At 34.7% G+C, this 21,697-nt stretch overlaps 2 protein-coding genes across 5 annotated transcripts; both read right to left on the reverse strand.

Moving 5' to 3' along the window:
* Positions 1-501: 501 nt before the first annotated feature.
* Positions 502-12,913, reverse strand: LOC111467855 (transcription factor IIIB 60 kDa subunit-like). Of its 4 annotated transcripts, none has more exons than XM_023112921.1 (20): positions 12,795-12,913; positions 12,399-12,481; positions 12,217-12,298; positions 12,009-12,084; positions 11,819-11,904; positions 11,645-11,721; positions 8,714-8,770; positions 8,488-8,600; positions 7,837-7,931; positions 7,665-7,751; positions 6,235-6,315; positions 5,281-5,448; positions 5,045-5,200; positions 3,966-4,044; positions 3,565-3,683; positions 2,589-2,669; positions 2,383-2,520; positions 2,139-2,228; positions 1,974-2,027; positions 502-910 (listed from the first exon to the last, which is right to left on the reverse strand). In XM_023112921.1, exons 2-20 carry the CDS (start codon positions 12,458-12,460, stop codon positions 683-685), a joined length of 1,929 nt encoding a protein of 642 aa, XP_022968689.1. In that variant the 5' UTR covers positions 12,461-12,481; positions 12,795-12,913; the 3' UTR covers positions 502-682. The 4 variants fall into 4 exon arrangements, with proteins under 4 accessions (XP_022968689.1, XP_022968691.1, XP_022968688.1 ...); XM_023112923.1 differs by having other exon boundaries at positions 12,399-12,498; XM_023112920.1 differs by having other exon boundaries at positions 12,780-12,913.
* Positions 12,914-19,245: 6,332 nt separating this feature from the next.
* Positions 19,246-21,474, reverse strand: LOC111467894 (gibberellin receptor GID1C-like). The gene is made up of 2 exons (XM_023112982.1): positions 21,199-21,474; positions 19,246-20,790 (listed from the first exon to the last, which is right to left on the reverse strand). Exons 1-2 carry the CDS (start codon positions 21,238-21,240, stop codon positions 19,792-19,794), a joined length of 1,041 nt encoding a protein of 346 aa, XP_022968750.1. The 5' UTR covers positions 21,241-21,474; the 3' UTR covers positions 19,246-19,791.
* Between the last annotated feature and the right edge of the window lie 223 nt (positions 21,475-21,697).

Consider the following 21,697-nt stretch of genomic DNA (forward strand, 5'->3'; position numbering starts at 1 on the left):
TACCAAAAATATACGAAAAATTGAGTTCCGAGCAATATTTTTATTAGTTATTGTGACAGAAGTTCGAATTTGATGATTTTAGAACATATAATAAGTAAAAATACAAAAAAAAAAAAAAAAAAATCACCGTCACGCTACTTTTAAAATATTTTTCATGTTACAAAACTTTGATATGATTTTAAGTAGTTCCAGATACGTCATTTCTCGGGTTGAACTCTTTTTATATGTAGAAGAAATAGTACTCACTCATTTCCAAAAATAGATGAAAAAAAACTAAGTTTCAATAAATAATCTAAAAAGTTACTGTAACAAGAAGTTAAACCCTAATCGCTTTATTTCCAAAAATCAATAAAGAAACTTATCAAATCATATCATTTCCAAAATTAGATGAAAAAAAAACGAAATTTTGTTCAATATTTTGAACGAGTTATAGTATCCCTATTTCCTCCCAAAACCTTATGAAACATTTTTAGAATATTTTTCGTTAGGTTACATTGTCTATTTCCTCACAAAACCTTATGAAATAAGATTTAAACAAATGGGATAGCAAAATTAAAGATAATGCAAGTTGCATGCTTAATGTTCATCTGATAGAACACATAGCAGCCAATGAATATAAGATCAACTATAACTAACGACAGCAAGCACTAGCCCGCAATCTTGAACGCCTGAGATATCGGTATCAATCGTATTCGTCGTACCCATAATCATGTTCATAGCTGTATGGTTCTTCCATATTCTCGTAATACAGACCAGAACCATATGTTCCATCACCATCATAATCATTCTCCTGTTCCTGTTCACCATGTTTGAACTCTGTGGATTCAAATTCTTTGGTTTCATCTTTTGTCTTGTCGGTCTCTCCAGCCTGTTCTGCGCGTTTCTTCTTCGCCGAAAGCTCTGTACCAGCCTGCGATGTAGATCACAGTACAATATCAATTAATGAAGAAATCCATAGCCATGACAAGAAAGTTATTATGATAGAGAATTGCCTTGTTTTACTGAAGAATCTACTAAAAGTTCCAGGTTTGGAAATCAACAATAAGAACACTATATAAACCTCAAGATGCAAGATATTAACCTAATTCACAAAAAAAAAAAAAATATGTATAGGATATAAACAACTTTCAACTCTCAAGAAGAACGTTAACTACAAGTACTTTTGTTTTACCTTGTATCCTTTTGTGTTTGTCCCTATTTCAAATACCAAAATAAGTTATTGGAATGGTGGTGAAAGTAAGTCCATGAAAACCTCAAAATTTGAGAGCAAATCTGTGATTTCCTCGTTTATTCGGGTGATGATGAACAAAGATGTTAACATTTTTTTTTTTTTTTTTTTTTTTTTTTTTTGTTGGGATAGAGGGAGTTGTGTAAGCTTGGATAATTATTACTTCACAAAATTCGCTAGAGAGGAGGTTTTGTTCGTTTTTTTTTTTTTGTTTTTTTGTTTTTAGTTTAACATGTGGGGTTGAGAAAATTGAACTTCTTGGTCAAAGACATATATCTAAACAAGTTGAGTTACGCTCAGGTTAGTAGATATTTTGTGCCGCCCAGAGGACGTGGAAGAGAAAGATGAGGAAGGAGACGACTCCCTATCCTATTAGAGGTACAGGAAGAGGTGAGGCTAAAGAGAGCCTATCTCAAGAAGGATCAGTAACTAAGACGGAATTGAACCTCTTGGTCAAGAACATATATCTAAACAAGTTGAGTAACGCCCAGGTAGCAGATGTTTTGTTTTTCACAAGTGATGTTGGAGGATGCTAAGTTGCAAACAAGTTGAGTTACGCTTAGGAATGTCTCAACTCCTCTTTAGTTTTATTCCCGTTTCCCTCTTCTTGCCGTGTTTGTTCATTGTTTATGTAATATATTAAATTGTAATGTGGAAAACCCATGTTGGAAGAATGCAGACCAAATGTATGTATGTATATATATTTTGACTATTAGTGAAATAAAAAGGTGCAATATAAACATACAGATTCGTCGAAGAGTTTGTCGAGCACATCATAGTTGATTTTCGAGCTGAGTCTCTGCACAGAAATAGCAAAGAAAACACCACTTTCAATTAAATCAGAACAAACTCTGCCAATGTTCTGATAAGCTAAGAACTAAAAAATGAATTTTATGAATTGAAGTAGGACCTTTTTATTTAACATTTGTCGGGTGGCTTCTGCTGCTGTTTGTGCAGGGGACACATTTTTGGCTTCTGCAGCTCGTTTTCGTTGTCTTTCCTGCAAATAAGAATCAAGAATCAAAATAAAAACTCTGGCTAAGAGATTAAGACAAGAGAACAAAGATGCAATGTCCTCTTCTATATTAAAAAATCAAAAGGAGTACAAAGATGAATAAGTGAATGGTAAAAGTGAGAGAAATAAAGACAGAAACCTTTCTAGATTTTGCAACAGCAGCGGCTGCAGCATCTGCAAGATCCTTTGCAGCCTTCATATCTTCTGAACAATTTTCGAAATTGGCCTCATAAGCCTTCTTCGCAGCAGCAGCAGCTGCTTCCTTAACTGCTTGTTCCTGTAAAAAGTATGAATAGTCTACAGATATCAACAACGAATTGGCTTGTAATGAATGAAAATATGTACCTCAAGATACTCCCGGTTCATCTCTTCCCAAATTATCTTTTTGTAATGTTTCTCCTCCTCATTGTGAAGATAACCATCAACCTATGCAATATATTGTCATTTGAGTGGTAATCCATTAAGTCTATAATGAAGACAAAAATATTGAAAAATTCAATACATATAAGATCAGTTATTTCAAGAGGACACCTATTACCCCCTTCTTTCTTCCCTCAACAATTATATACGACCAGACAAACATTTTAATGTCCCTCGCTTTACTTTTTTTCTTTGAGGAAATAAATATATTTATTGGAGTACAAACACAAAATTGAACAGTATCTATACATCATAATCAAGTGTGCTTGTGGGCACTCAATATTCAATTCATGTGGAATAAGGAAGAAAGTATCCACCAAAAAGCAAAACCCTTATATGCCCCCCAGAACTTCCAAGTATCGACTTAACCCAGAAAAATCCAAGCACTGAAAAAGTTGTCCCTCAGAACCTGAAAAGAAAATGTCTAGCAACTACAACAGAATGATAGAAACAGATAAGAAACAGATAACCTTTCGTTCCTACGAAAAAGTATTCCAATCTAAATTAACAAAATGATAGAATGATAGATCAAGTTAATTAAGATAAAAGATCATAGGTAATGTTGACAGGCAAGTCTTAACATAGATATAAAATGTAAAGTAAAAATATAACATCACAATATCCCACATCGACCGGGCGCATTTTCTTGTATTTCCTTCTACATTGCGCATAGAGTGCTAGGTATTGAGTCAGCGAGATGAATAATATATAATAAGCTTCAATTTTCCCAAACAGGCACTTGGAGTTGCCACGAACGACACTCATTCCTCTAGAAAGTAGTTACGTTTTTATTTTTTGGTCTATAAAGTATGGTACATTTTTTTTCCAACCTTCTATGCAGATATTAATAGCAAATGAACTTTGATAAAATAAAATAAAATAAAAGAAGAAAGAAAGAAACCTCAATATCATCAATATCAGACCAACTTTCTGATTCATCTGAAGCACAGGTTCTCAAGGCATCATCTCCAAGTTTATTAACACCATCATCGAGTTCTCTTTGCTCATCTCCAGCAGCTCCTGAATTATCATTTTTTCAAGTAACATTTTAAACTCAGACAACGAGAAAAGGATCATAGGAACAGACAACAGCACTTCTTAATGATTTTATTAGCTACCCTGGTGTAAATACTCCTCGTTTTAATTAGTAAATCTATTGAATCACTTTTGTCCAATTGGAGAAGTCTTCTGCAACTCTTTTGGCTTGGGTTTTTTTTTTTTTTTTCACTTTGGAAAATTACATACATGAATGAAATTGAAAACAACTCTCAACGCATCATGAAGTTGAGCTTTGCATCTTACCTTTTGCTGCTTCAGCTTCTTTAGAACTAACAGTTTTTGATGCATCTGCTGCATGTAAATTGTCCAATTCTTTTTCAATCTATAAAAGAACAACATTGAAGAGAGGTAAATGGGTGGAATCTCAATATGAGTATATCTAACCAAAGAACCATGTTTCCAAAACATCACCGATTCAAATTACATGCATATTTTGAAGATCAGAACTAAAGTTCATTTACAATTATGAAACTTCGTACTAGCTTTCATTTCAGTTTATGTAATCCAATTGTAATACCCCAATTTTCAGTTTCTACTCTTGTGTTTGTAGTGCACCTCATTCACTTCCTCATTCACTTTAATTAAAAATAAAAATAAAAATAATTATCTTTTTTGGCCCTTATGTCAAGCTCACACTAGCAGCTTGATTGTAAACATAATTTACCTTTTCTTACATTTGATAGGGGGACAATCAACTCTCTTTCGGTGCAACTGCAATACAACCCTCTAACTTAGACCTTCACGTGCCACCTCCAAACCTCACTCAGTACTTGCCTTACCCACTGGTCAATTGATATTGATGCAACTTGCTTGGTGGGTTCACAAGCCAACCATTAAATATCTTCTAGTGGCACCACTAATAAGATGCAATTTATTTAAAAATAAAGCCCACTAACAATCTTTGTAGTCTTAAAACTTCCAAGGATAAGCCAAAGTGAACATAGCTCAAGGTAATTGACATGTCCTCTTGTCCTTAGAGACAGAGGTTCAAAACCATCATACCCCACTTGTTCTACTTAAGGGGAAAAAAAATCCGAAAATATGGTCGATCAATTTTAAAACGAAGAAATATCTAAATTTAAATTCATATTTAAGTGATTTACTCTTAGTCTAAAAAGCTAAGTTATTGAGATAGAATTAATTTATTCAAGCAAACTTTTTAAAAATATTTATTCACCAAAATTTACCAATAGCACTAGAGTCATTAGTACCTTCTGAAGTAAGAAAATCATTTATAATTCTTGATGATGAGACCTAGAAGAAAAAGAAGGGAAAAAAAGGAGAGAGAGAGAGAGAGAGAATTCTGTTAAAGAAAACATTACATTGTTGCATGGGTTTAGTCCTTGTGAAAATTTGCCAATAGCACTAGAGTCATTAGAACCCTCCTCAGCCATTTCTTTTGCGAGTCTTTCTCTCTCAGCAGTTTGAAATGCTGGAGGATCTGCTCCCCCATCAAGTCCTCCGGAAAGCTCAACAAACTGCACCAAATTAGCTTAGATCTTAAGAAAGTACAATTTACGTATCACTTTTTTACAGCATGGAAAAAGAGGAAACTCACATCATCATAACAAATTCTACAAAGGCCAAGAGCATATGGCTTTGTGGTGTCATTCTTATGCACGCAAAGTACTTCATCACTCGATGAATTCAAGCCATTATTGGATCCATCAGTGCGCTCAGAGTTGCTTCCCTTGGCCTTGTCTGCCATGACAATAAATTCCTCCAACTAAACAAGGAAATAATCAAGGAGTCCTTATCAATACTCAGGTTTATTTCCTAGTTTGAAAATAAAAGACATGCAGAATAAATTTACGAGCTTAGAATATAATTGGGTATTTTATTAACTATTGGCATCAGCAAGAACATGTTTGGCAATACAACCAACTCTAGTGTTCTTTTTTCTTTGAAATATCAGCATTTCCAGATGGAAGATATTCCCCAAGATCAACGTGCATGAAAAGGCTCGAACAAGAATAAAATAACATACATTTCCATATATAGATAAATAATAGTATAAACAAAAATACATAATAAAAATTTCATCATGTTGAGATAGCAGTAGAGACATTTTTTTCCGTAAAAAATAATTCTTTATCCATTTTCAAAATATAAACATAAATAACTTGACTAATTTCAATGGAGTAGAAAAGATCAGACTCCTGTTTGACAGCATAAGAAAGGTAAGACTTAAGAGTGAAATGAACTGGGAAGCAGTAACTAAACATACATTGCATCAAGAATCTCCATAAAGTACTTTTATCACCAAAAACTAAACCACTTCTTCACAACCACAATCCCATATATCCTCAACTACACGAAGTTAAAGAATCTTAGCTTCACGTCAAATGCATTACAAGTTTCTCTCAAGTAAAACAGAACTTCACAAGAAAATAAGATCAACTAAAAGGATATTGATGACTATAAATAGTGTAATGCTAGCATCAATGATAACATGTATTAAACAATAATACACCACGTGATAGTAAAGACCATCTCAAAGCAAATCAGTTACCGTTAAGCTGCCAGATTCTGTATTCTCGAACTCAATTAACCGCTTAGTCAATGTTGCATCACAAATATGCACAATCTTTATCTGAAATAAATTTAGGGCAACATATATAAGACTGCAACAAATAATATATCAAAATAAGAAAAAATTACAATGTTAATTAACCAGGGTTATTTTAATTTTGACGTAAGAATGAGAAGTTTGTTTCTGGTTAAAAATGATTAGAACGCAATAAATAATTTAAAGTCTAAATTGCTGATTCAACATGCATTTTATCATATAACTAGGTTGTTTCTGTTGGTCAGTGCAATGTCTAACAACTAGACCCAATTCTTTTGTTAAGCATCTTCAAGTAAGCTGTTGAATCTCTGGGTATGGCCATCCATCGAGGATGGTAACTCAAAGATATACTTAGACTGGACTCAAGAGCAAAAATGGCCTCGTCCAGAAAGTACCCATAAATCAGTTATCTCTAGAATTGACAATACTTGAGGGAACTCCGAAAGTATTCACAACATGCTTGAAGAAAAGCTGAGTTGTGGGGTTGTTTGAAGTTTATTTCTTTTCCTATTTTTGCCAACATCAAAATGTGAAACACCTTAACTCAATAAAAACTTTCTTTCCAACTTTCTTTATTAGTGGGAAGGATGACAATGTTTAACTTCTTTACATTGCCTTGGAGTTTCATAATTTCAGAAAAAACACCTTCCGGTTCCTAATATTTTATGCCCAAAACAACTCACTGAACTACCAACTCCTAGAAACCTTGTGTGAAAGAAGGCTAAGAACTAAATCCGAAATGGCATCCAACGGCCAAACCAACTTCTTTTTTAAGAAGACAATAGTGTAGGTAGTTGGTGAACCTCTTTCCGATCAACAAAAAACTATGTTCAACAAGTTCAAGAAACCCTACAAACAAAAAAAGCTAGGTCATTATTTTAGTCTTTTTCCAAGAAGTATTGTAGTTGTATCGATTAGTGGAGTTTTCTTGTTAAAGACAGCATTGCTCATTGTTTCATGATAGCACTAATTTCTATCATTCTTTGAGATAATTCAGTAATTTTTGGGAAGTTCAAGAAGTTTTTTTCTTTTTTTTCTTTTTTTTTTTTTTTTTGGTCTTTCACCATTCTATAAGATAATGGGAAGTTTAGGATTCTATATATTCAAGGCATTGAAATTTCCATTGACATGATTTCGTAACAAAATTTTTAAATATACGATGAACATTGTTGAAGATTGACATGAATCCTAGACAATAGAACCAGAAAATACTACAACAAAAGGCAAGAGGAATATTCGTTCCTTATTTGATAAGTAAAAGATATGGAAAAAAGCACAATCTATTTGGTAATCATTCAAGTTGAAAAACAATGTTCCTCATCAAAAAGAAGTACAAAAGGAAATATTAACACTGAACGATCAACATTACTTACAATGTCAGACTTGGAACACTTGACACCATGAGAAAGTGCAGATATGTATAAAGCCGCACCACATAGGCCACTAGGCTTTCTCCCAGTCTGAAAGAACCGTTAGGACCCAAAATCAACTTCAAAAAGAACCAGCAAGAAGTTGATAGAAAATATGGTGGTTCCCATACCAGACCTGCATCCAATCACGCTTCATGCTGGTTATAATCTTCAATGCAGTTCTGGAAACCTCCTTTTTCATTCCATCGTCCTTTGTTCCTCCAAGCAAACCTAGGAACAATTTTGGTTAAGACATCTCAGTACTCAAAATGTTAAATCTAAAACGTGCTAAAATGGGATACAAATACACATAGCATTACATGTTAATTTCTATAAAAAAAAAAAAAAGGTATGAGGCAGACACATTGGGCACGCCTGATTTTTTAAATATATTTAAATATCTAGGACTTTAAAATATATTAAACATGTAAATTTAACATCAAAACAACCAAAATAGTGAAAAATAAATTTAATGAAAAATTATATGCTGTCAAAAATTAGATAATCAAACAAAAAAAAAGTGATAAACCTTGGCAAAGTGGTTCACTAATAGTAAAAACCAAGTAAAAGTGGACGTTCAAACACATCACTAGTCCACGGTTTGCATAAATCAACAACCCCCACGTTTTGTATCCTAATAAATATTAGAAACTATTGATGTATAAAAGAAAATGAGCAATGGTTAAAACTATATTGATTAAGACAATTTAGATTTTCAGCTCGATAGGCTTTAGTGGAAATGTCAATAGCTTGTAAACGTGCAACTCATGTGACATGAAAGACTTACATTGAGTAAATTTATCTATAAAAAGGGAAGGATCAACTGGCTTTTGAACAATAGGGTGCTCTTCAAGTCTTAGCACTTTACAAAGTTGCAAAAATACAGCGCCCAACACATAGCTGCAAAAAACTTCAAAGGTGTAACGATGCTAATATATATAAAAATAAAATAAAAAATAATTAAGAAAAAACCAACAAATCAAATACATATACTAAGGGAAGAGAAACCTTACACATTTATCCTCAAATAATTTGAAAAGTCAATTAGAAGATATGGTTTATTCTTTTCCCTACATAACAAAATACAAGTTTGATATTAGTGCATCATTCATCATACATCATTCAACAAAATTTTGGTCCACCAAGATACATGCATGTGTCCATGCACATCTATAGGGAGAGTTGATAAACAATGTGCATTTATGAACATGGGTCTCAATGGAAATATTCCAAAATGTCGACCGAAACACAATATCCAGATGCAAAGTGGGAGGTAGGCCAACGGTTTGCCTAGGGCTTCCATTCTAATGAAATCCCAACAAAACAACGTTTTGGCATCAGATCAACGATAAAGTGCAACCAAAAACTGATAAATGGAAGATCCTTGTCCCAAAACAGGCTAAGTTGACACTTACCAACTCAATCTTCACCCCCTTCCTCGCTTATATTTTTCATGGATGTAAAAATTTAGATGTAAAAATTTAGTTTCCTTTTTCCTATAGGTAACAATTTAGTATTGGAACTTTAATCCATAACAATTTAGTACTTGTAGCTTAAAATTTGTTACGATTAACTCCCTTCACAGTATGTCATGATTTAGTCCCACCTATTTAAAATTTTAAAAAATTTAGTCCCTCATGAAAAAATTCATAGAGTTGAAGTACCTTATCTTTTACTTGATTTTAGTCCCTCTAATTTAAAAAACACAACAGATCCCAAGTGATTTATCAATCTATAAACACCACAAACCCTGCTACTATTTAGACTTTTCATAGTAGAGATTATATTGTTACAAAATTTAAATTAAAGGGACTAAATCATTCCAGATTTTAACCAAAAGAACTAACTTGTTATTTACTAAAGTTGAAGGACTAAATTAAACTACAAGAATTAAATGATAACACATTAAATTTCAAATACTTAATTGTTACTTCAATGTAGCTTGTAAGTATAAGAACCAGAGGTGTTTTTTTAACCTCTTTGCAATAAGAAAACATATATTCACTGCACAAAAAGAAAACAAAAAAGGAGGGAGGGGCGGAGGAGCCCAAACCAAGGACAACTATGACATGAGTGCCTTCCAATGTAGAAACTAGAGTTGATCAAGAAACGGTACAGTTACCAAATAAAAGTTTACATAGGTTCTCTAACATGAAGAACAAACCTATACAACACACAACACATAACACAAATACAGCATGACACATCACTTTCTAATATATGTATATAGGGTTAAACATGTTGAGGAAATATTAGTACCTTTATCGATAATGTAAGAACATTAGCAAATTTTTGACATGCATATAAGCACGTACATATATATACATAAACACATACATATATGCATTCATTCATTCATACATACATACATATATGTATATATATATCATACACACACATATAGACATAGTGAGGGCACGCTAGTTTTCATGTATCGCATTCAGGCCCAAGCAATTAGTTAATCTACCTATGCTACAAATCCCATTAAGTACAAGCAAGTCCCAACATAATGCAACTTTTCATGACAGGGATTAACTTGTTGTAAAATTTAAACTACAAGGAACATATTATTTCAAACAATAAACTACAGAGGGTATACTCTTACATATTAAACTTCATATACTAACCATTCACAAATTTTAAACTAAAGAGACTAAATTATTATACATTGAAGTTCTTGCATTAAACCATTACTTCAATGAAAGTATGAAGAAAAATATGTTCTTTAACCTTTTTTAATCAAAGATCATATATTTAGTAGATAAAAGGGAAAAAATGGAGGGGATGGGAAGAGTAGAGGAGCCCTGACCAAGAACAACTATTACATAAACACCTTCCAATCTAGATTGATCCAAGAGAAAGGAAAATTGTCAAACAAAACTTTATGTTGGTCATCAAGCATGCGGTTGTAACTTGTACATCTCTATACATTAAGTCTAGTAGTGAGGAAAATGAGGCAATCCCTCGCCCAAGATAAGGTTCCCAACTAAGCTTCACCATCATTGACTTCAGTACACAAAAATATTCAACTAAAACAGTTCACCACAAATCTTTTACTTTGGATTTTCACCAACCTCTCCAACTCGCATTAGAGGGAGAGAGGAAACTCTTTTACTAAATTTAGTTTCTTATGCTCAAACTGTAAGTAGATTTAACAACTACAAATAATGGAAGGGTAGCAATGAGGTAAACAATGATCGCGAAAGCTTAGTGACGAGCTTGGCTCAAAGGAGCTTTTGGATTCTTCAAAATACCTAGGTCACTATCACTATCATTTTTCATTTTTGACAAAGAACTTGGACAGTATCATTTTTCTTGTATTCTCTTATAATGGTAGTTGCGAAACTGGGATCTATTCACATCCTTACAAAATACGTTAACACTGTGCAGAATGCCTATTTCAAAGGTGGGCATAGTAAGATAACTACATTGGTCTAATAGTCAAAGGGATACCGTGCAAATCCAAATGTCATTCGATCATGGATTCAAACCACATAGCCACCTATTTAAATGTTCGGATGAATGTTTCGAGGCCAATTATTATAAATCCTAAGAAGGTTTCTCATAAAACTTGTGCATAAATTGACTTGGACACTCACAACTATCTAAGAAATAAAGAACACAGTGACACATGGGAATGGATATAATGTTTGCAGTAATTATAAACAGAAAATAACTTTTTGTGGAAAGCAATCGAACAACATACGAAGAAAAGAGGTTGAAATAGATAATCCCAATGAGATTATATCATTCAGAAGCATAGCCTTTTCATTTTCTGACAAGCTTCATGGGGGTATCAAAAGAACTCGTTCACAAAAAAAATCTCTTGCATGGCCTCATATTATCAAATATAAATCGTCAATCAATGCAACAAAATTAAAATATATGATCAGCTTGAATAAATATCAGGAATAATTGTAATTCAGGGAAGGGGAATCTCATACCGACAAGCAATGTAAAGGCAAGCAGCTTGAACAAACTCTGTATTGCGTCCACGGGTAAAATTTCTCTCTAATGCAATCTTCAGTACATTTAAAGGTGAAGAAACATCAATCCAATAAGTACATATGCACATATAAACATCACATACATAGGGCTCAGAGAAAAAGAAACCTTACTCTATAAAATGCCCCAGCTACACGAATTATTTCATCACTCTCACCCATGTTTAAGCCATTCCTCATATATCTCATATCATCAAAAGCTGATACAGGATAAGAAAGCTCAGATATACTTGGTTAATTTTGAAGAACCGAGGTCGTTTACACATGTTTATCATAAGAAGAGAAAGTAAGTCAAACAGCAAACCTCTACTTAATGTCCTTTCCCGTGAAGCAGAATAATTACTCTGAATAGATCTAACAAAATTTCCTGACAATTGACTCTGCAAAATTCATTCGGACATCAATATGAATATCTCAGCAGTACCACAATATCATAGGTTAGGGTTGACAATTTTATGCATAATAACAGTATAATATATCTTTGACAAACAACATAACTAGAATTTAAGTACCTGCCCTCCAGAATCCTTTGTAAAAGTAGGATCCTGAGAGAAATTGTAAAAATCCAACACCTTCCCACACATATCACAGTATCTATTAAACAAATATACAAAAACCCACAGAGAAAGCTAAGTAAGCATTGTTATATCATAAACCAAATGTTCATAGATTAAATTTTAAAATAAATACTAACTGGAAACCAGCATTATCTCGAGACCCAGCAACATTTTTCACACAATTACTGCACCACACCATGTTGCAGTGCGTCACAATCACCTACAACGATCGGAAAACTAAAAATTAATCAGTACAAACAACATAATAACAATCAAAAGAACGAGGAACGATACATAAATTGATCTTAAGAATCATGCATAAGAGAAAATCCAACTGAACTGAAAATTGCAGAAAACAAAAAAATAGGTTTATGAATACAAATTAAAATTTCGAGTAAAGAAATAGGAGAAGTTCGTCTGGCTGTCGAGTAAACAAAAAGGAGAAAGAAAAGTTTTGATTCTATTATGAAGTTGGTTGAATCGAAGAAACAAAACAGAAGAACGAATAGAAAAACTACCTTATTGGAGCAGACCTCGACAGCGAGCGAGCGAGCGGAGAAGATGGGGATTTTCGCGGCGGTGGCGGCGGCGGCGTGAGGTTGCAGCAGAGAGGGGGATCGAAAGAGAAGAAAATCAAAACGGCGGGCGATGCCGGTGGAATTCAGTTAATGGATTTCAGTTAGTTTTTCTTTTATAATCCAAATCAAACGCACGAACCCCACACTGACACTACCCACGTAATACTGGTTTGTTTTTAGGGTATCTTAGTAAAAATATTAATTTAATAATATTTTTAAACTTTTTAAAATCTCAAAAAATATATTATTTCCGGAAAAAACATATATTTTAAATTTAAAATTCAAAAATATTTTTACTGATTCCTACTTAAAAAATATTCATAAAATTTTAAAAAATATTATCTTTATAATATTATCGTCAATATACAGATGAAAAATCATTTATCGACCCCACATAGATTATTTACCAATATTTTAATGTTATTTTAAAAAGTTCATGAGTATTTTTAAAATATAGTACGAAATACTTTTAAAATTAAAAAAAAAGTAAAGGTATTTTTTATTAAATAAAACGAACGATAAAAGTATATATAATTTTTTTTTTTTTTAAGTTCAAGAATATTGTTTGAATTTTTGAAAGTTTAGGGGTTTTTGTAGACAACGCGTAAAGTTTGTGTATGTTTTAAGATGAAGTTTGACAATAATCTCGAGTTTAGCATTACAAGGGAATCTTATTCAGTAGAAGTATTTATATGGCTTAAGAATACGACCAATCTGAATTACTCAACCCAGATCATAAAAGTACGGTTGGGTTGGATTTCATTTTTGGTTTTGGTTAGGTTGGATTTTTAGAAACCCGAAAATTTAAGTCAATTTGTGGGTTGACGTTTTTTTTCTTTTTTTTTTATGGAAAATAGAATTACAACTCAAACCTACCCTACCATACTTTTAATCGATGTCAGTGTTACGTACCATACTATACTACCCAACCCAAAAATGTACAGTTGGGTATAGCTGATGTTTGTAATCAAGGTTAGTGATGTATTGTAAACCATGAATATTTGATATTTGAGTTTTATAAGATTTTAATTATTAACGTAACATCATAACAAATAAGTATAATCTTTTAAAATAAATATAAAAAAATATAACACAACAACCCGACCCAACTCAACTTGGGTTGTGTTGTGAATTCTACTCTTGTTGCTCGTGTCACCAACCCAACTAACCCAAAATTTCAAGTTGGTCTTAAAGATTTTTTCAATATAATTTGTGTACTATTATTCAAGTGTTCGTGTGAATCTCATCCTAAATTGTAACGAATCAGAATACATATGCATATTCATATACATCTATATATATATATATCTCCCTGATCTTAGATTAGAATAAGTTGTTTTGCATTTCATCATTTTAAATTATTTTGTATTTATTTTTTTTTATTTTCTCTAAATTTCAGTATCCGTATTAAGATGTTTTATATGTTATGACATTTATACTATAGATGATGTATTTTTTTAAGAGTTATATTCAGCATTCTAGAAGAAAATGAGACAGTAGCAATTCTGAGTAAATAGAAATTTAGAGTCGTTACATAAATAATGGGATCTTTCTGTAGCTCAAGTGGAATTCGCCTTAATCAGATGAAGAATATACCTGTAGGTAGCAATGCCCATCTTACCGAGAGTCGGAGCCCCAAGAGACTCCCGAAGAATATACCTATAGGTATACCGAAGAATATACCTATTGGTATACTAGAGATGCTAATTTTTTAGCAATTAATTTTTCATTACTATTAAAATTATCGAAATAAAATTTATAACATAATTATATTAAATAAACTAACAAAAACTTAATATAAAAAAATATAATATTTAAAATTCAAGAGTCTAAAATCTTTTAAGTTATAATTTAAAGATTAAATGGAAAATAAAATCAAAATTAAAGAATAAAAATTTAATATAAAAAAAATGTAAATGAAAATTATACTAAAAAACTTATAGAAAAAAAGATATTTTTCGGCGATTATAAAATCAAAGTTTGGCATCCCAAGACAATTTGAAAGTGTCGATGTCATGACTCGATCTTTGAGGCTTTGAGAAATCAGATCGGGATAAAGAGAAAAGAATGGAGATAAAATTAAAAAAAAAAAAACAAATAAAAATACGGTAAAATTACGAGTGATTTAAAATCAAACAATACCATTGCCACAATCTAAAAAAGGTATTCTGAGTTATTTACAAATGGAGAACAAAGGTAAGAAAAATATCAATACAAATGGTAACCCAAAACGAAATACAAAGTAGACGCTCCGGGTTGACACCCCTCTGCGACAACACAGCTCCCGAGTACCTCACCACCTTGTTCGATACTTGAAAAAGGAAAGGGAAAAGGAATGAGTATAAAATACTCACTAAGCAACGAAGACAAGTTGAGAGTGGTGAGAAGTCGGGGTAGAAATCCTAATTCTTTAAACTTTTGTCTACATATTCGAAGCTATGCTGACGAAACGAGTTGCGTTGAAAAAGATATATGTGTGCCAATGTCTATCGTGGGGAGGGAAAGTAAGGCCGACTTAGTGGGAGGCTAAGCCGACGTTTTTCCTCATTCTTCTTCTTTTCAAACGTGAAGTGTATGGTATTGAGCTTGTGAGATGTTGAGTGAATTTGAGTGAGTTACCGTCATTTTATTTTGACTTTGAATCGTTAGTTAGTGTATTGGGTTTGGAGTATGAGTTAAACACACTTCAAGTAACTCTGTAGATAGTTTGTATTGCTAGAGACGGTTTATGTGCTTTAGGCTTACTTTAAGATACTTGTATACGTTCGGGTGGTTGGTTATGAGCATTAGGCTCACCTGCGGAACGTTCAAGTTCATTTTGGTCGTTGCGAGATTTTTAGGCACTTTTTAGACATTTCTAGGCTACTCAAGTGCCTCTAAAATACTTGCATAACACTTCTTTTGAAAAAAAAGTGGGTGCATTTTCTTTCGCTAATAATCTAGTGGACGCCCTATTGAATAGGAGGTATTATTAACACCTCTAATTCTCTATGGGCTTGGAAGAACTATTCTCGACTTTTGAATCACTCAATTTTCTCTCGATTTAGAAATTTTCTTTAGAAGGTTGTTTTGGGAGGGAATGAGCCAAGTTCATTCAAATGGAAATTTGAGGAAGGAGGTGACATCGTCATGCTTCGGTAGAGACGCGTGTTGGCTAATGGGGAAAGAAGTGCAATTGGCGAGGTGCAGGATGTGCGTCGACATTTGATTGGCGCACGCGATCTCTAGAACAAACCAACCTGAGAACCATCCATCAATCAAATCCACGAGATGACCTGACACGCCTCCAACGCACTGACTACATGCACCACGTGTCGTCATTTGGGATTTCACAGAAAACCTAACGTTTTTAAGGTTCAAACCTGCGTCGCGATGGATGTAAAGATGAACCACAACTTGACATGTGGCACGTCGTGAGTGCGCACATCCTTCTCTTAAGTGTGTGTGTACTTGCACAAGGCTGCACGCATGGGAGGTTTTTTGGGCACGTGGATGTGCGTGCACAATGTGTAAGTCTTCCTTGTTGTCCCGTTCGACCTCCGTTTTACTATTTTCGCTCCGATATTAATACTAACCATAATTTTGTTTGAATTAAAACCTACCAAAGAAATTTTAGAAATTATGGACCCTCCAACGTGCAAAAAAGCTAGCTTAAGAAGACACACACCATCTATGTAAGTAGCCACACAAAATCTAGATAACACTTGTGGGATGCCTAGTGTCACAGACATGCTTGTCCAAGGCATGTCGCACATGGCCGCATGCCCGTGACACGCTGAAACTTTTGCCTTGCACTACTTTGTTGCTTTCTTTTACCGCTTTCATGTTGTATTATTTCTTTTTTGTTTTCTTTAAGAGTATGATGTTTTGGCGATGTCATGCAACGCCTAGTAGACATGAAATGCCTCAAAATGTACTACACTGGATGCGACTAGTTGTTAGATTCTCCCTCCCTGAAATAGTTGTTAGATTCTCCCTACCTCAAATAGTTATATACTGTTTAAGCCGTTCTTGATGCTTTTTTGCTTGTATGCTATATAACATCAATCTCTCTCTCTCTCTCTTGCTTTCAAGACTCTTTTTCCAAGACCTCTCTCCCTCGCTTTCTAAAATCTTCTCTTGAAATCGAGACCCGAGGTTTATATTCACGTTGCCCGACCGTAGGCAACGTGACTTGATGTAGGCTTGACTCACTCAATGCTGAGAGTGGGTGCTGCATAATCGCCAAATCCAGGAGTACTTTAGAAGGGCATTTTCGGATAAGTTTGTAGTGCATGTATTTTTAGGACCCTAGTTTGAGATTTCTGAGAAGCATGCTATTTTATTTATTATGCAAAGCTAGAAAGAGAGTGTGCATGACTAGAATACGAGTTAGGCAATATGGGTAAGTACGCTGTGTAAGATGTAATAAATTACCAAAATGCCCCTATGATGACCCGATAGAATAATCTCCCTACCAAAGCATGCACAAGAGAATCAAACTAAGTTTAGGGCGCTACAGCTAGAGTGGTTTACATGTTCACCTAGGTTAGTACATTACCAGTAGACTTTGCACCCCTAGATCGTGAGTGATTAGAGGTTTAGTCTTGTGTATACTTAGAGATTGGTTTAGTCTTGTGTATACTTAGAGTTAGTCTCGAGGAGATAACCCCAAATGTTCTGAAAATGAGCGATGAGATTTAAACCACCTAGACTCCCCTAAGAATATAGTAGACGACCTCCACGACATCCAAGAATGACAAAGGTAGTTCTCTAGCTCATTGGTAGTATGTTCGATATCATTAGTTTAACGATGCCATTAGAGTCACTACTACTCTTTCTACTCCGACGCCTGTACCATCAAGTTCCACTTCAGTACTCATAATGTCGAGCCAGACATGAGGTTGGTTAAAGTTGTGAGATCAATCAGTTGGATTACCTTACACTTAATCTTGAGTGACGACTGGTCATGTGGGAAGGGTTTGCCAGTTAACCTCGCATGAACGACGAGTAGACTAGAGAGAGAATTCTACGAGGTAGCGCCTCGATCCATAACACTGGTTTCATACTACATAGACAAAGCAAGCTACCCTAAGTCAACAAAACAATAAAAGTTAGTTCTCATCGAGCTAAGATTTGTCGTTCAGTAGATTCGAGATACCAAAAATAGGTAAACCACATCTTTCGTACCCATAATGGGTCCATGAGCAGCTAGAAGTACCACTCGAAACTTCAAAGTACCCCAAATACTCAGATAGTAGTAAAGATTAGACCTGAACTTCCTAAAGCCTAGAGGAAAGCCCGTGGATACCTTAATAGGTTAAGGATACGATGACAACAATATTTTTATACTTACCCTTCTCTTAGGTGTCTAGCTTCATATAAAATCTTTTGTATCTCATTTTGTAGTTGTATCTCAATCTCATTTTTCTCTTTTATAACAAATTTGAACAACAATATCGATTTCGTATTGTATTTTGATGTAATCTTTTTTGTCTTTAAAATTTACCGTGTTTTATCTTTTATCATATTTTACTTTCATTTCTATTTGCTTTTAGTTTTCATCTTTTTAGTCACAGTCCAAGATTCAAACTTCAATACTATCTCATATCTTATCTCTTATTTTTGTGGTGGCAACCTCCACGACACTCTTTTCCACCAGCTCTAACGTTGCTAATCGACATTGTAAGCAACTAGTCGTCTCCAACGCCCTTGTCTAATAAAACAATAAATAAACAACCATGACTTAGAAGAATCATTTGTTTTCAAAGCTGTCATTTGCAGGCATTACCCTTGAGTAAACCAAAATTTAAAAAATGGTCCCTCTTGATACACATATAAATAAGTCCAAAAACCCAACAACCATGTGCATGAGATGAGCCATTTTCCCTTTAAAGACAAGCCAAATCTTTGTATTTTCTCCCTTTCCCATCTCCATGTAAGGCATTCATGAATGGACCATTCAACCAACTCATCCTTAATCCAATGATATGGAAGACAAGCCCTTGTTTGCAATAGTGGAATTTTACTATTTTGCAAATAGGGGCCCCTCTCTCTCTTACCCCTTGTCTCTACATTTGTCCCAACAAAAATGGCTTTTTCCCTTCCTACCCACTTCCATTCCTTTTAAAACCTACCATTCTTTACTTTCTCACAAATACCTGTCCCTATAGAAATTACACTTTAACCCCACACCGATGCCGAGAGAAATACGTTAAAATTTATTACAGTATGGTACAAACAAGCAAATCAGATAAGATAAGTTAAGAACGAGCCACAGAAGAAATATAATTATCTAATAACACAACTTCAGAAGCTAATACTAAAGTTCTAGTTGCCAACTACGCTACGCTAACGAGCAAGAAGGATCAACCCGAAAAGAAATAAAAGAAAAGGGTCTAATGCAAAATGAACAGATTACAAGGACTAAGAGTTAAAATAAGCAAACTTTTTCATATATTCTAGAACATATGTATAAACAACATATAGAATCACAATATCATGGATGCTTCCTCAACCATGTTCTGAAATTAGCTATATATAATATGTCACTAAGCAGGAATGAAACCAAGGTACTGAAAAAGTTACCCGTAAACTTGGATCTTCCTCTACGTCGTTGCGTTGCAGCGAGATGCCAGGGCGAGTAATGTTAAATTGGAACTCTGCTGCGCTTAAAAGCTATGCCGCTCTTGCTGCCATAAGAGTCATAGCAAACAGTTACATCCAAAATCTAGAAGATAGCAACCTGATGCAGCTAGATGCTGAATCGTAGTACGTTTGAGTCTGGTGACCGAGATTCAGCCATCTTTTACACCAACAAGAACCAGACCCAAATGAAGAACACAAATAACATGAGAATCAACAAAATGGTAAGTCGTATTACTACACAATCTTATAAAACGATCCCTCTTATCGTGAGGAGGAATGTTACGGTTCGGTTAGATACGGCTGCCTGTAGATAGTGTCAACTCTATTAACAGTCAGAACTCACGAATTCGCTTATCTCGTCCATGACAGTATAGAAGTGCTCGGTATTCGGTAACAAGTAGAAGCCAATTGTTGCCTGCTCAAGATACAAAAGTTTCACCTCCTGGCCATCATTCTCCAGCCCTTTGGCATAAGCCAATTGCCAATCTTGGACAAGATCTAAACCAGCCACCACGACAAGGCTCTTCGGGAACTTGATTCCTTCAAGGCTATAGCCCCTCGGCCCGAAGGGATTACAAGCTGGATGGTCTCTATCTTCTCCCTCAGGGAGAAAGGCCCTCCAATACCAATCTCTATCTCGAATGGTCACAAAATACTTCCCATCCAACCGAATCTCTGATTTGGTTCTTTCCTGTCCCCCAAACATTGGATTAAGAAGTATATTACCGAACACTTCGATTCCCAACTTCACAGCTCTTGATGCAACATGGTGTACAATGTTTCCACCCGAACTATCGCCAGCCAAATAGATATAGCTTTTCGAGTCTTTACTTCGAAGCCATGTTCTTGAGTTCACCCAATTGAGTGCAGTCCATCCATCATCATAAGCACATGGATATCGATTTTCAGGAGCACGCCTATAATTCACAGAGATAACAACAGCCTTGCAAAGGCTAACCAATCGACGACATAGCGTATCGTAGATAGCGCTATTAGCAGACGAATGAGCAAAGCTTCCACCATGAAAGAAAACAATAACAGGGACAACAACCTCAGAATCCACAGGCTTCTCAAGATCAACAATGCTAGTAGTCTGAGGCTCCCCTCCGTTGGCAGGTCGATAAATTCGACAAAGCAGGCTCATAGCACGATCAATAATGACATCAAACGAGAAAGCCCCATCAACAGGGTTAGCATTTGCAGGGACTTTCCGGTCGAGAAACTCAGCCAAATGGCGATTGAAGGTCCCATCAGGCCGACGAAGAAGATTATAAGCCAACTTGAAGTTGGAAATGAGAACCCAGGTATTCAGTGGAACCACCATCTATTCAAAACAATCTCAGAAAATTCATAAACATAATCCACAAAATCAAATAGCCAAAGAACTTCTCTCTAATGGCGATTTTCTAATACATAAAACAACAAAAATCACTGCCCATTTCAGCTTAGACCAACACAAACACTCAAGAAGCCTGTCGGGCAATCCCTAATCCGAATCAAACACAGAATGCTAGCAGATCAACCAAAAACCGACATAGAATCAACGAACAAAGAGCTTAAAAGAAACTCAAAATTTACAAAAACCTCAACAAAAAAGGAAAGGAAAAAAAACGAAAAATCAAAGTCAACGATTGATCAGCTATTAATAGAAAGAAATACAGGGCAAGAGAGAGGCAACCGAAAGGGGAAATAACAAAATTAGAAACCAAAACGAATTAAATCAAAGCAGTACCCTAGCTTCGTTGAGATTGATTTGATTAGTTCCAGCCATCATCAAAGCAGAGAGAAGAAAGAACAGAAGAAGAACACGGTCAAGTAAAGCCCCCTTTCAGAAATGGAACAGAGTTGGTTCAAGATCTTGAAGCAGAAGCGAAATCGCGATTCAAAGTCGCACGCATATTGGACGAAGAGCCATTTGCCGCGTAACTTCCTTCTATGAGGTTCCAACTCTGAAGATCAATAAGAGAGGGGGGAGGTGCGAAGGATAAGTACTGCGGCGCAATTTAGCATCAAACCAAGCCACATGCTAAAGCGCGCTATTCGGGGGAACCCCAGATGAGAGAAAACGACAAATTGAGAGGCCGAAAGAAAACCTGTTCCGTGGGACCGCCCCAATCCAAGTTTTAAAGTGTAATTAATTTCCTTTTTCTTATGGTAATAACTTTTTATGACGTCATAAATTCCTTTTACCAATTTTTTAAAAACTTTTTGGAGCCTATATTTTAACAATA

Source organism: Cucurbita maxima, unplaced genomic scaffold, assembly GCF_002738345.1.
Source record: "Cucurbita maxima cultivar Rimu unplaced genomic scaffold, Cmax_1.0 Cma_Scf00035, whole genome shotgun sequence".
NCBI lineage: Eukaryota > Viridiplantae > Streptophyta > Magnoliopsida > Cucurbitales > Cucurbitaceae > Cucurbita > Cucurbita maxima.

Coding starts and splice junctions, on each gene's coding strand:
- LOC111467894 (XM_023112982.1), bottom strand. CDS start 21,240: ATGATGGCTGGAACTAATCAAATCAATCTCAACGAAGCTAGG. Junction 20,791..21,198: donor TCAATCTCAACGAAGCTAGG/GTACTGCTTTGA, acceptor TGTTTTGAATAG/ATGGTGGTTCCACTGAATAC.
- LOC111467855 (XM_023112921.1), bottom strand. CDS start 12,460: ATGGTGTGGTGCAGTAATTGTGTGAAAAATGTTGCTGGGTCTCGAGAT. Junction 11,722..11,818: donor TAGCTGGGGCATTTTATAGA/GTAAGGTTTCTT, acceptor AATGTACTGAAG/ATTGCATTAGAGAGAAATTT. Junction 8,771..11,644: donor TGCCTTTACATTGCTTGTCG/GTATGAGATTCC, acceptor TTTGTTATGTAG/GGAAAAGAATAAACCATATC.